Source organism: Rhinolophus hipposideros (assembly GCF_964194185.1).
Source record: "Rhinolophus hipposideros genome assembly, chromosome: 4".
Lineage (NCBI taxonomy): Eukaryota > Metazoa > Chordata > Mammalia > Chiroptera > Rhinolophidae > Rhinolophus > Rhinolophus hipposideros.
This window is the reverse complement of record NC_138050.1, coordinates 63,611,670-63,627,544: the sequence shown is the minus strand read 5'-3', so window position 1 is coordinate 63,627,544 and position 15,875 is coordinate 63,611,670. Positions and strand designations below refer to the sequence as shown.

General features: G+C 40.3%; 1 protein-coding gene across 1 annotated transcript in view; it reads left to right on the top strand.

The window, feature by feature from the left end:
- The first annotated feature begins 14,952 nt into the window (after positions 1-14,952).
- The window catches only part of IPO5 (importin 5), a 39,740-nt gene continuing 38,817 nt past the window's right edge, over positions 14,953-15,875 (top strand). The window contains exon 1 of the mRNA XM_081045620.1: positions 14,953-15,258. Coding sequence (XP_080901746.1) covers positions 15,169-15,258 — 90 coding nt within the window. The 5' untranslated portion in view covers positions 14,953-15,168. The remainder of the gene's footprint in view (positions 15,259-15,875) is intronic.

Sequence of the window (15,875 nt, the reverse complement as noted above, 5' to 3'; positions counted from 1 at the left end):
AACATTTAACATAGTTTTCTAGGGCTGAAAATGACCTTATACTGTGTATATGTTTTGTAATCTGTTTTACTGAGAACATAATCTCTACGTTTCTACATTCAAAGTTTTCCAATTGACCTAAACATGTATGTTTATTCTTAAACAAGTACTCTGGAGGAAGTCTGGATACCTGGGGAGGACAAGAATCCTGGGAAGCATTGAGGAGGGAAGAAGGTGGGCTCCCTCACTCCTGGAGGTTCCTCTCCTCAGGGAGCAAAACCAGCCTCAGGACTGTCCAGGTGAACACCTTAGTCCCAGCACAGCACCCAAAAGTGGGCTGGGACCTCAGCAAAAGCTAGCAACCACTACTGCCATTCATGAGCACTTGCTGCTGTGTTAAGAAAGAAGCTGCAGTGGATTTGCTGTGTTCCCAACGGGTCTCCCGGCAACAGTAAGCAATGTGCCAGGTGATCCTCAGCAGAAGGGACACCTGTCAGCAGCTTCAGACTTTGCAAAGCCCACAGGACTCGTCCAGGGCCTAGCACACACTGATTCTTGAGCAAAGTACCCCCTAACCTCCAAGAATTGTTTTAAGGATGCCACAATATACCTGAAAGCTTCCAGAACAATGTCAATCTCCGCTCTATGGATGAGCATTTTCCTTCCTCTTAGGTGGGCCCATCTCTAACTCCAAGTGTACAGTTGCCGTTGTCACTGGTACAAGCATCCTATTTGCTGATAACTCAGTAGCTCACAAGAGAGGAAAAAGAGACACCAGGAACCACATTGCATGACTAAGTAATGAGGTTGATTCTTCTGAAAGATGACAATCTGACTTTGAATAAAATTCCTAACAGGGATTTCCATACCATTTGAGCAACGGTGCTATCGCTGGAAAAAGCATTCAGTCTCCCTACTTTGAAGATTAGCACTCTTTTAGATATGTAACTTCTTATGTCTGTTGTTTAGTTTTCTGAGTCTCATTATTATGTAATTCACTTCATGAATATCATGAGACATTTGCCTAAGATGCTTTAAATTAGCTTTATGGTTCCCAGACATCATTAGGCACACAAACACAAAATTCTCATCGGGAGTGCAAAATTTTCATTGTCGTATTTATATTTAGCAATTTAACCTCTTCCGTTACCAGGCAACAATATCAGTATTTACTGAGTAAATACCAGGTACATGCACTGTTGTGGGGACTGAGGTGTCACAAATGAGAAATAAGACATGGTCCCTTGACCTCTGGTTCTGAGATCTGACCAGAAAGATAAGACAATGTAACCATGAAATCAATAAAGATGTGGGGGAAGGGTCAAGTAGAAATATGCTTAATGATTTTTACAATTAACATAGGTTTTGACAGGGCCAAATTTGAAAGGGAAATATTTGTTAATTTTTTATGTTCTTCTTAGCTTTGTTCACATTTATCATGATTTCATTAAGCTTTTATTTTCACGTTTGCTTTAAATTTTACTAAATCATATTCATTTTTTAAGAGAAGATGATGAGACCAAAGTGAAATGGGTCAAAAAAACATTAGGTAACTTAAGTTATCTTCCAAGGAAAGAAGCCTTTCTAATGACAGCACTATTTTGAATTATACATAAACCACTGTTAAAATCTTTGTATTATAATATTTGCTCTTTAATCATTCAACAGAAACATTTCGTAGAGGATGGTATGTAGGTTACATGATGCCATTTTACATCAAAGAAGATGGACATGAGAGGTCATGTGACTTCTCCAAAACCTCACTTTGAGTCATAAAAGCAGAAATCAAGTCTCCTAACTCAGCCTTTTATGTGTCCACTTCATTCTGTGTTCACTGATTTTAAAACATGGCTACTCAATCCATTTCCAGATTTTTTTCATAGCTAATTAGTTATACCTACCTATAATTATAATTAGATATTATAGTTCAGAAAAATATCTTCATTTTATATGCCCATGAGCCAAAACATCAGAACAAACTACATGAGGGAGAAGTAGGGACAAAGAAGCAAGGAATGGTGCCGAAAAACTTCCAAAATTTGCAGAGACCTTGAAAGTGCTTAGACATCACTTTTACCAAGAAAAAAATGTGACCCATCCAAAGGAGTCTTCACCTGTCTTATGAAACAATTTTAAAAACCAAATAGATTGGTTTTAATTATCTGTAAAAATTAATAGACAGAATGATGGAACATTAAATGTAGTGAAACTAGGTCATCAAGGACCAGAACAATCTAAGCCAAACTTGCTAAGTTAATATATCGCATAAGAACTTAAAACTACAAAGGCCATAAACTCATAAAACTCATAAACTCAAATTTTTTCCTTCCATATAAATTCATCTTTGTCTATATGAGAGATCAGTTTCTATTTTCTGTGTGGAATGGTATAATTGAAATCCATAGGTAAAGAAACTACTCAGTTTCAAAACTAAAGTTGATGATCCATTAGTACCCAATCTGAGTAGCCCTCAACAGCCTCAGGTTTTAGTTTGTTTTTTGTTTTTTCCTCAGTTCTCAGAGGCCAGAAGAGCTCCCTTTCCTTTCTACAGCTTTGGGAACAGTTAGTTGGGTTAGTCTACAATATCTGAACGCCTGAACTGCCTGGAAGGCTTCTTTGGTGGGCAAACTGACTGTGCCAACAGCATGGCACTGCTTACCTGCAGCGTGTCATAATGGCAGTCAGGTTTCCACGGTGACCTCACTGAGCCATGAGGTCGGAACTATGTGATTCATGACATGCCACAACTGGAGCAACCAGAGTGCCGGGAACAGCTTTGATTATAGTAAGTCATCCCCCAACCTCAAATTCAGATGCAAAGTTTTAAAACCTTAATCTAGACTGAGGGACAAATTAGGGTGATTCTGGAGGGAAAGTCTTTCTATGTGAGATCCAGGAGGCCCTTTCAGCTCTGTCACCTTCCAGAGTCCCCGTAGAAGTACCTAAGAGGAAGGAAAGGCCAGGAAAGAGAAAAGAAAAAAGATTATGAGCACTTACTAGACAGAAACCAAGAATGAAGGAATGAGAATTACATGATAGCTCAGTGTTCCTTGATATTGTGTCTTAAATTAGCTAGCGACTGACCCCTCATACTTAAGAGTCATTTGATTCGGGTTGCCCAAAAGAATATAGACTATTGTCATAATGATCTGGGTAGCTATCCTGAAACAGTTGAAATGAGTTTTTATTTCATTTAGGTGGTTCCGGGGAGAAGCCTTTCCAGGACTCATGTATGGGCATAGCTGTTTTCCCTAATCAGGACCCTTGCAGCACCCAAGTAAGACTATAATTATCAGATAGGTTTTGTTCTGTCTCTGGTCCCTGCTGTTATTTCCTTTACAACAGAAAGTTCTTACTATTTTCTCCTACAATCATGTTCGTTTCTCAGTCATCTCACCAATTAATCAAAATCCAATTCTCCAGGATTTTCTACCTGACTTTCCTATAGGAAAAAAGTACTTAAAAGCAGTCTGACTCTTAGCGACTTTAATTTCTCAAGGGTCTCAAAGCAAGTAAGTTCTGTTTAAAATTTTTAGAGTTCTCATCTTAGGCCTCTGTTCATTATGATGGCGTCCTCTCAGAGGCTGAATAAATTCTATCTTCATTTTCAGAGATTACTGGTCAAGTAAATGAGGGAAAACATAATGTATTTTCATTGTAGGAAAATGAAACCAATCACTAAGTAGTCAAAAGACTACTTACTTAATGGACTACCTTCTTGAACTGCTTGCCCTAGAATGTAATCCCCTAACTAGGTATTTAAAAAGCCAAAATGTCATCTTACAAAGAAAATTAGGTACAGACTTGTCAATGGCAATGTCTTTATTATAGAAAGCTTAATTTAGACCTTCCTAAACAGTTTCACTCTATTGTTCTGTCACTTAAGTGTTTACGTATAGACATATTGGAACCTCCAGAACGCTAGTAGTTGCATTAGTATCCTAGTAGAGGTAAACCTCTAGAACATAGTTATGAACTCCCAGATGAAAAATACCGGAGTGCCAAACAATTGTCGAGCTCATGCATGGTACTCTATAGGAAATACACTTGGCTCTCCACTCTGCCTATTTCATATACCATCTAATGCATTTGGTTATCTGGTTTCCAAAGCACACAGAAAACCAGATGATGAGAGCAGCTGACAAGCAGAGACAACTGTCATTTTATATTGGCAGCTACATTAAGGGGCAGCTGACTGACAGGGAAAATGGGGCAGAAAAATCTTCTAAAACGAAGGCAGAGATATAAGACCTCAAGTCCCAGAGATCGAGAACAATTTTGTTTCAGGATGAGCAATCCTAAGTAGCTTCTGTAATCATCTATTCCAATACAGTGTGATAACTGATTTGATGATCCTCAAATGTTGCAGCTGAAAAGCTACCTTAGGGAATTTAGTCCAACTCTCCCAATCGACATATGAGGAAATGGAGGCTTAGGGAAGCATTGAGAGCCCAGTTTAGGATTATAGCGGGTTAGTTGTGGAGCTGCAGCTGGAGCCAAGATCTCCTGACCCCAATAATTTTTTCCTGACAAAATGGCTGAAGCCTCATTGGTTAAATATGAGGATTAAATAAAATAAAGTATAGAAGGTTAGCACTCAAGCACAGAAAGAGATCAAAATCTTGTTAGCTTTTATTATTATGAATTAAAATCTGATATTAAACATGATTGAGCATTTTTAATATTAATCTTTTAAATAAGTTAGCTCTTTCTGAAAATTAATTTCCATTAATCAATCCATTCCCAGATGCTAAAATGTCACCTCTTCAGAAAGTTCTCCCCTTGACCATCCTATTAAAAATAGTACCTGTTTCTTTCTCCGTACCTTGATTTAACATGCTTCGTAACCTATCACTATATGAAATTAAATATATATATTTACATATTATATATTACATATATTTATATATGTTATATATATTCATATATTATATATATTTATATATTATATATATTATGTATATATTTATATGTATATATTTTCCCCATAAAGTTAACAGGTTAAACATTGTGATTTTCTTCTAGTTTTTAAATAGAATCGTCCTCTTCTTTCCTCAGAAAAGATTTAGCCCTTATTTTCAAGCTCATAATCATTAAAGATCGATTCATAAGGGCAGAGCCCCAGGAAGAACAAGAGTCTCTGCAAACTGAGTCTCACCAGCCTGAATAATAACAAAATGGGATCCCTTTGTGATGGTAGTGCTTAGATACAGGTACCAATGTTTCAATTTTAAGCTGCGTTCTACCAAGATTTTCTATATGTAGTTATGTTTTAAGAGAACATGTGGCCTATGGTATAGCTGAGTCCATGTAACAAAAGCATTTTTATAACATGGTTCTATTATCAGTCTTATTTGACATGGCAGATGGAACTTAAAACATATGCCTGCTTTTCCCATTCCTTTTCCACATTCTTTAAAATAGATATATTATCAAAAATAAATAAATAAATAAATAAAAATAAATAAAATAGGTATATTATCTCTGATAATCAAGCATAAACAATTAGTTTTGCATAAACAAAACTAATTAGATAAATGCTTGGCTTGAGATGGGATGACGGCATTTGACATCTTAGTATTAGTTTGATCTAATTTCTTTGTAAAACATCCTTTCTAAATAAGAGGTAGAGCAGTAGATTAGATTGTAGGAGAGCTGAATAGTTGCAGATTTAGAGAAAATAGTAGTTCCTTAGTACCAAGAAAATACCACGTATTCTGAAGTATAAAAAATAAAATGTGTAATTTACCCTCAAATAAAATGTGTAATTTCCTTTTCTTTAACATTTCTGCCTACTTGTTCTTACAGCTATCTTTACATTCATTAGTGGATTACCAGGTGTTAAAGAAACCCTTGCAGATATCAAAAGGGAATTAGAGTTTAGGGTGACTAATGTTCAGTGCACTACCACCAGTTCCCTCTTATGATTATATTTGTACTATGGATTAAAAACCTCCTCTGCCTGACCTGGAAGTGTTGAGCTGTCTCAGGGCTGAGTCCATGGCCCTCTTTTCTCTTCCCCAGGTGATGTCATCCACTTCCACAGCTTTAAATGCCATTTATTATGGCATTTTTGGATACTATGGACTTAAATTAGTATTTCCAGCTCTGCCCTATTCCTGAGCTCCTGGCCCTTCTATCCAACTGCTTCCTGGACATCACCACTTGGATGTCTACTAGCATTTCAAACTTACTATGAACAAAACCTAATTCTTATTTTCTTCTTTCCAGACCTTACCTCAAGCATATTCTCATCTTAATGTTATCACCGTTGCGCAAACCCCAAACCTAGGCAGCCTTGATTTGTCCATCTCACCTCCATCAGAGGAGGCTCCACCATTACGCTCATGAAGCTTAAGCGGCCAGGACGTTCATTTGCATAGAATCCTTCCAAGGCACCTCATTATGTGTTGTTTGTCTTACCGAGGGTCTCACGTTATATAAGTTTCAGGGTCTCACAAAACTTGGATCTGCCTGTGAATCCTGTATCCAGCTTTATTCCCTCCCAAAATAGTGGGGGGACCTAAATCTGACCATTTCAGACACTGTTTGTTGATTGCGGTAGTCCAAGCCACCATATTCTCTGACCTGCAGTCCTACAATGCCCTCCTAATGCTCCCCCAGCTTTCTTCCCTCCTACAATCCATTTCCTATATAGCAGCCAGAATGATCTTTTAAAGCTGTTTTTCAAGTCATATCCCTTCTTTAACCATCCAATGGCTTCCCACTGCACTTAGAATAAATCATACTACTGAAATATCTCAATGCCCTAGGTGATTGGCCCCTGCTCACCTCCCAGCCCCTCCTTCACAGCTTCCTCTCCTCTAGCTAGACATCTTTTCTTGCTGGAATACACCAGACTCATTTTTGCCTGAGGGTGTTTGTAGTGCTGTTTCCTCTGCTTTGGGGAATTTCCCCCATTTCTTCCCTTGACTTCTCATGCACCAAGCCTCAGCACCACTATCACCTCTTTCAAAAGACTGTGTCCCTAAAGTAACACCCAACTCCACCCCAGTCACTTTGGATCCCATTATCCTCTTTTCTCCACTGATAAAATGATCTTATCTACTCAGTTGACTTGTTCCTTGTCTGATTTCTTTCAAAATATTATGAAGGTGGGAACCCAGCCCATTTGCCCACAGCCAAGAAGTACCGACTGTATAGAAGGTGCCCAATAAACATTTGCTAAATAAGGGAATAAATTAAATGTTTGTTAAATACTAATACAGTAAAATGTGGCATAAAGCAGTACTGTGCATAGTGTGTAGAATGAAAGAATATGAACTATTGTTTCTTTCTCATTAACTATAGACCATTAAAAATCTATCCTGCAGTATATGCTAATCTGAGATGTGGACTGATGTCAAAATTAATATTCTGCTATGTATGTCATCATAATGCATGAGGTAAAACGTGTGCGTCATTGTGTACAAACTGTAAGATAATTGCTATAAGTAGCAAATAGATGGAGAGGAAAACACATAGGCTACATCATATCTGAATCTCCCATTTCCCTTCCCCCCAAATAATGATTTAGGAATGTTCAGAAGGTTTGAGGCCTTTGAATGTTATCATCCATATATTCTGAACGAAATTAAAAAATATTGTGAAAATAGAAAAAAAAAATCAGTAATCGAGGTCTGGATCAATTTCCTTCAGGTCTCTAAGGAAAAACATTTTAAAAAAAGTAACAGCTTTATTGAGATATAATTCACATACCATAAATTTCACTCTTTTAAAATGTACAATTGAGTGTTTAGTATATTCACAGACTTGTGAATCCATCACCACTATCAAATTCCAAAATATTTTCATCACCTCAGAAAGAAACTCCATACTCTTAGCAGTCACTCCACGTTTCCTCCCCTCCTCGCTTGCTCCACCCCTGTGTCCCAGTTCCCTGACAACCCCTAATCTGCTTTCTGTCTCTATGGATTTGTGGATACTGAACATTTCATATAAATGGAACTAAAAAATACGTGACTTTTTATGTGTTTTTTTTTCACATAGCACAATGTTTTTAAGGTTCATTCAGGTTGTAGGATGTCACAATACTTCATTTCTTTTTATTGCCAAATAATATTCCATTGTATGGGTATAGCCCATTTCGTGTATCTATTAATCAATTGATGTACATTTGGATTGTTTCCACTATTGTATATTATGAATAATGTTATGAACATTCATGTACAAGTTTTTGTATACATGTTACACGTTACTATTTCTCTTGAGCATATACTTACGAATAGAATTGCTGTGTCAGATGGTAACTCTATGTGTAACTTTTAGAGAACTGCCAAACTATTTTCCAAATTGACTACACCATTTTATATTCCCATCAGCAACATGTGAGGATTCCAGTATGAGGGCTCCAATTTCTGCACATCCTTCCCAACACTTGCTATTGTCTTTTTTAGTATAGCCATCCTAGTGGGTGTGAAGTGATATCTCATTGTGGTTTTGATTTGCATTTCTCGAATGACCAATGATGTTGAACATCTTTTAATGTACTCATTTGCCATTTGTATTCTTATAACTTCTTCGGGGAAAATGTCTATTCAAATGTTTTGCCCATTTTTTAATGGAGTTCTTTTTGTTATTGAGTGTCACAGCTTTATATACGCTGGATACAAGTCCCTTGCCAGATATATGATTTGCAAATATTTTTGTCCATTCTACGGGTTGTCTTTTCACTTTCTTGATGGTTTCCTAAAGTACAAAAGTTTTAAATTTTGATGAAGTCCAATTTATCTATTTTTTTTCTTTTTGTCTTTTGTGATTTTGATGTTATATCTAAGAAACTACTTCCTAATTTAATCTTACGTTTTTTCCTAAGTATTCTATAGTTTTAGCTCCTGCATTTAGATCTATGCTCCATTTTGAGATTTGTGTATTGTGAGGTAGCAGTCCAGCTTCATTCTTTTGCATGTAGATATCAAGTTGTACCAGTAACATTTGTTGGAAAGACTATTCTTTCATATGAATGGTCTTGGCACCTGTAGTTGTCAGGGTTGTCCAGAGAAATGGGATCAATAGGATATATAAAGAGGTTTAAGAAATTAGCTCACATGCTGTGGGGGCTGGCATGTCTGAAATCCATAGGGCAGACCAGCAAGTGGAAATTCAGGTAGGAGTTGATGTTGCAACCTTGAGTCTGAAATTTGCAGAGCAAGATAGCAGGTGTTTCTATGTTTGCAGTCTTGAAGCAGAATTGCTTCTTCCTCTAGAAACCTCAGTCTTCACTTCCAATCAAGGCCTCCCACTAGTTGGATGAGACCCATCCACCTTGTGGAAGCTTACTTGCTTTACTTAAAATCAACTCATTTTAAATGTTAGTCACATCCACAAATACTTTCACAGCAACATCTAGACTAGTATTTAACCAAACAACTGGGCACCACAGCCTGGCCAACTCAAAACATTAAATTAACCATCACAGCATTCTTGCCAAAAATCAATGGCCCACAAATACAAGATTGATTTCTGGATTCTCCGTTCAATTCCATGGACCTATATGTCTATCCTTATGCCAGTGTCTTGATTATTGTAGCTTTGTAGTAAGCTTTAAGATCACAGTGTGAGTCTTCCAACTTTTCTTGTGCGTCTTCCAAAGTATTTTTAAGATCAAGGTGTGAGTCTTCCAACTTTTGTTCAAGATTGTTTTGGTTATTTGTAGTCTTTTATAAAATAATATGAATTTTAGATCAGCTTGTGCATTTCTGAAAAACAAAGCAGTCAAAATTTTAATAGGTATTACCTTAAATATGTTGATCAATTTGGGGAGATTTGCCATTTTGATATTAAGTCTTTCAATCCATGCACATAGAATGTCTTTCTATTTATTTAGATCTTTCTAAATTTCATAATGAAATGTCATCCTTGGTCTCTGATAATTTTATCATAAAATCTATTTTGTCTGATATTAGTATAGCCATTTCAGGTCTCTTTTCTGTACTGTTTTCATGGTATATCTTTTTCCATCCTTTTACTTTAAACCTATTTGTGTTTTAAGGAAAACATTTAATTTAAAAACTAAATTCTTCTGTTAAGTATATTTTTGTTTCAGGTCTTAAAATACAGCAAATGATGGTTTTTAAATCCATTTATCACATTTAAATGAAAATAACATCAAAAACTAATAATAAAAGGTATTCTTCCTTTCTCCAATTCTTAAGCAGTCCTTGATTTAAGTTATAAGGATTTATTCTACAGGATCAAATCTGAAGTCTTACCTTCTAAACAGGGGTGTCCAAACTTTTTTCAACATTTTTTACCAGGGGCCATATGCGGTAAAATACACAAATAGCCTGGCCACTTAGTCGAGGTGAAGTATGTATTGCCTCACCTGGTTTATTTAAGTAAACTAAATATATTTTTGGAATTTGCTTCGGGCCAATTAACAGTGGATTGCGGACTGCAGTTGGCCTTCAGGCCACAGTTTTGACACCCCTGTTCTAAAAGGTTCACTAATATGTTTAATGTCAAACCAGCAGGGAAAGGAAATTCCTGTGCAAGGAACGCTGCTCAGAAAATACTGTACCATGTTTCCAAATCCCTGAGAATCAAGTCGGAAAACTGGAAGCCACCGAAAGCACTACAAGGTAACTAATTTTCACTTTGTGACAAGTCACTTCCTAAATCTAAATGAACAAAAAGCATGGAGGACACCTATGTGTAACTAGCTGGTTATTTTATTCTCTAGTAAAGCACTGTCCAACAGAAATATAATGTGAGTCACCAATGCAAATCACAAATGTAATTTTAAAGTTTCTAGTAGCCATGTTTTAAAAAGTAAAAACAGGCAAAATTGTTAACATAGTTAATGATTATAGTTAATTAATAAGTATAATTAACATATTTTATTTAAACTAATATTATCATTTCTATATGTGATCAATAAAAAATTGTTAGTTATTCTTGATTTCCTACTAAGTCTTTGAAATTTAGTGTTTATTTTATACTTAAAGCACACCTTAATTTGAAATAGCCACATTTCAAGTGATCAATAGCCACAATGGCTAGTGGCTATCCACTGGACAGTGCAACTATAGCATTTAAAGTTGAAAGTGGCCGTAAAATGCTCTATGAGATCACATCAAACTTAAAAAAAAATTTTTAACCACAACAATCATTATGCATTGTCTATAACGACTACTTACATAATAGGATTCTAAAAAATCTCACAGGTAGATGTGCAATCGGAATTAAATTTACAAATTTTGGAGGTTTCAATGTGCATTAGTAATGACAGCTAACATTCATTAAGCATTTACTCTGTACCAAGCACTATACCAAGTATTTTAACACATGGTAAAAGATACGTCTGTTCTCTCCGTTACATAGAAGAGAAAACTGGGGCTCAGAAAGGTTAATTAACTTGGGCAAGATCACATAGCATGTGAGTTGTGAAATTATTTGAACTCTCATTCTGGCTGATTTCTGGAGTCTGTGCTCCTAGCCTCCAAACTTGACTACTTCCCTAAAATGAATCCAACCACCTACAGACATTCATGAATTTCATATATAAAACTATGAGAGAGAAAGCAAAAAAAAAAAACAAAAAAAAACAAAAAAAACTAATTGAGTCCACATTTTCCCTGACTGTGTTCAAGTCAGCAATTTGCTGAGGGCCTTTTGCATGCAATGCTCTTGGGGAATGTGGTTTCCCTTACCCCTGGCTGGGATGCTCTGACTATAACACACTGCTTCAGAGCAGGGGCTTGAAAGTTTTGATAAAAAAAGCAGCTGAGGAAATGTGAATAGTTTGGCATTTTTATTTTCAGTAAACAACTTTTCAACAGTTCAATCTTTTCTGCTGCCTCTTGTCTAGGCAACAAATAAAACCAATATTAGAAAGAGTTAAACATCTTATTTCCCAGCCAACTGTCTATTCACTATTCTTAATCCATTCCACATACTATTTTATTCTGCATAATTGGGAGACTAATAGAAAATATACAAATATATTTTACAGACACACAAATGTGACACACACATCTATACCATATGGAGCTTTAAGAGTAATTACTTGTTTAAGGTCTCTTTCTTATTTAACCCCCAAATCCATCTAACTAATAATAGCTGACAATTATTGAGTAACTAACTATGCAGACACCATGCTATGTGCATTTACAAATATTATCTTAACTTTTACAACACTCCTATGAAGAACTATTATTCCCATTTTACAGATGAGGAAATAGTATCAATGTTTTTGTTTCATTGTATCATGTTAACCATTAATGTAAATACCTCTAAATATACCATCACCATACATCTGTGTACAGTTACAGATTATAATATTAATACTTGCATTTATATTACCTAAACTCACCCTCGGAATAAGTTCTGATATAGAGAACACACATGCTTACAACTATCAGGACAAGTAGCTGTAGTTCTTTTGGGGCAACTTAAAATAAATTACAGATTGTTCATTTGGGAGAATCTTATTTAAGTTCAGCACCTAATAAACCAGAAATGACAGAAAAGACCAAATTCTACCACAGCTGAGAGAAGTTTTCACAGAAGTTTTATAAGCCACCTCCCATTTCTAGAACACTCCCATCAACATGGAAACCCATAAAGCCAAGAACAGTAACTGGAGAGAATTCTCATGCTCTCTTCTTAAGGAGTCTTGTCTCCCATAGTATTACAGGTAAATCATGAGCAACCTGTGCAGTGACTTCTGATAAACATCAAAAATCCTAAAGTACCTAGGTTTCATGAATCAGTTGAGAGAAACTTCTAATCTTCCATTTTCCCAACCTCATCCTTTTTCACAAGGGGTTGTAAACCCTCTAATATTAACAGAGGTAGTGTCGGGTCTAATAAGCTGAAGGGAAAAGCATCAGGAGCTGGCCATTCAGTTAATGGACCCAAAACAATGGCAGCTAATCAGGAGTGTGCAAGACTCAAAGTTTTATACCCCCACATTTCATTTCCAATTATAATTTAATGTTGGAACTTTTGTGATTAGTATACCTCAGTAGCCATTATTAGTCCATTTTATAGATGAGAAATTGAGGCTTAGAGACACTACATGCTCACTCAAGTTCCTATAACTAGTAAGAGACTAAAGACCTAAATCCACTCAATTCCAAGGTTCTTTCCCTTCTATCATCTAATCTTGGGAAATAAACTCCCTATTTTGAAACCTGCAGACTTATGTTGGAATTTCTATTACTTACTAATCATTAAACAAATATATGTAATCGATAGAGTCATTGCCAATAAAAACACATACCATAGCAGGTATTAAAAAGTAACTGGGGATCAGGCCATACTCTGAGTGAGTCTCTAGGCAATTTATCTTATTTCACTAGTTATCTAGTCATTAAAAATGGTTGTTTTAGTTTGTAATTCCCCAAATCTAAATCTTTGTAATTCCCAAAATAAGGCGAGGAGAGAGCCTCCTCAGAACCCAGACATGCCCACTGCTGACTAAACCTACCCCAAATTAATGTATGGGGTCGACAAATTGTCACATCTAAGAAATACCATTTCTACAAAGCTAGGTCTGCAGACCTTTTGTGGAAAACCCTATCACTGTCACAGCTAAAACTTTCTAAGGCAGTTTTCTCCCCAAATCAATTAGAATACTTTAAAATATTTTGGCTGGCAATCACAACTGCACGGGGATCCCAGGGCGTCAGCCCAGAGATTCTGGACACAGGGGCCCAGATTCTAATGCACAGCAAATGTTGTAAGTAGACTTCCAAAGAGCAGAACTTCAGCCGTCAACAGGATATTAAATTCCCTAAATTAAACACTACGGGCTGCCATCAGTGTTGGACTCTCTATTTCACTCAGTGTGTATGTAACTTTCTCACTAGGAACGTGGTGTCCTTTTGAGGCAAAAATGAATTGTTATTTCCTTCATCGTCACCCTTAGGCCAACGCAGTGGACGCAGTAGGGGCTCAACAGAAGTGCCCTTTGATATCAACTGTTCTCTGTTTCTGGCAGCGCCAGTAGTAAGGGACGATTGGGTGTATCACCGTGTTTCCCGGGAAAGAAGACCTAGCCAGACCATCAGCGCTCATGTGTCTTTTGGAGCAAAACTTAATAGAAGACCCAGTGCTATATTATATTAATATATCCAGTCTTACAGTCAAACAAGACCGGGTCTAATACTAATTTTTGCTCCAAAAGACACGTGAGAGCTGAGGGTCTGGCTAGGTCTTCTTTCCCGGGAAGCACGGCATCTATGCATCAGTGGGAAACCAGGTCTCTGATCCCCCTCCCGGTACCGTAGGACTCAATCAACACTCACTGGGATCAGCCCACAAACCAGTGTTGTTTTAGGGAGGAGGGCGTCTCTCTCAACTTCCCCCAACCGTTAAAAGAACGGTACCCAAAACTAAGGAATTCAAAGATCGTGGAGTGGGGAGAGGGTGGCGGCAGGTGTGATACGTGGACGTCTCAGGACATCAGCAGGGGGAGCACAGGGCTGAGGGACCCCTCTCCTGGGCAAAGCCGGGGTGTGAGTCACGGTGAGTGCGGGGCGGCCCGAGTCACAGCCCCGGGGGAGGCAGAGGGTCTGCCCGACGGAACTGGACGTGGGATTTAAACGGGACGTGAGTTTCAAAGGCGCTCACTCCCTGGGGGTGGGGACTTGGGGTCCTAGGGGCCGAGAAGGCTGGAGCTGGGGGCGCTCCTCGGTTGGCGGGGACCGGGTCGGCCAGCCGGCAGCGCCGAAATCTCCCGCGCTGAGCTAGCCCCTCCTCCCCGGCCAGGCCTCAAGCCCTCTCCCGGCTAGGCCCGCCAGCCAGCTCCTCCCGCCACCCCCGCGACGCCACCCCGGCCGCAGTCGGGCTGCGAAGCCCGGGACCCGCCAGGCCCACACCAAGCCCGGCGGCCCGCCGCGCGCCACCGGTGACGGCACTGCAGGGTGCGTGGCCAATCGTAGCGGCCCCAGAGGAGGCGGCCTCGGCCCCGCCCCGCGCACCCAGGGCCTATGAGGCGCTGACGCCGGCGGCCGCGGCGGGGTGAGGGGTCGCGAGGCCCCGCCCCGTCCTCCCCTTTCCCCTTTGCCCCGCCCTTTCCCGCCCGGCCCTCCCCGTCCCGCGCCGCGGCTGGTGCCGGTCCCCGCGCTGGGCCCGCCCCCGCCCCTCCTGCCGGCCCGCCAGCGCGCCTCACGGCTTGTGTCTCCCTCCCTCCTTCTCGCTCTCTCTCTCACGCCTAGCGCAATGGCGGCGGCCGCGGCGGAGCAGCAACAGTTCTACCTGCTTCTGGGAAACCTGCTCAGCCCCGACAATGTGGTCCGGAAACAGGCAGAGGTAACCGAGTTCGTCGCCGGGACTCCGCGCCCCGGCCGGCGCGCCGATCCTTCCCCCGCTACCGTCCCGCCGGGCCTCGTCGCTCAGCCGCCGCGGCGCAGGCCGGGCCCGGAGGGCGGCGGCCGCGCAGCCCACGTGTGAGGCGGCCCGCCACGCCAGGCGGTGCCCTCGGGCCCTTCCGGCTCCTGCAGCCGCGGCCGCCGGCGCCAGTTGCCTCCCCGCCGCGGTTCGCACACACGTGCGGCCGCTCCCGAGCCGCTGCCCCCGCCCGGAGGGGAAAGCGGGCGTGGGGGAGGGATGCGGGGTGTGGGGCGGGCCCGGGGCTTCCCGCGCCCCTTCCCGCCTTCTCCCAGGGGGACCCTCCCCTGCCCAAGCTGCTTGGCCCCCCGAACCCGGGCTGCTGCTCGACCCATCACCACCCCCGTCTCGCTTTCCCCCTCTTCTCCCCCATCGGTCCCTCCCTCCCTCTCCCCTCCGTTTACAGGGTCTCGCCCCGTGGCCTTCTTTCCACTTAGTTCTGTTCAGTCGTCTTTCCCGCCTGGTTCCTCGCGGCAGAAGCCGCTCTCCCACCTCACCCCCAGCCCTGTGAAGTTACCGGGGGGGGCTTCTTTCTGCGG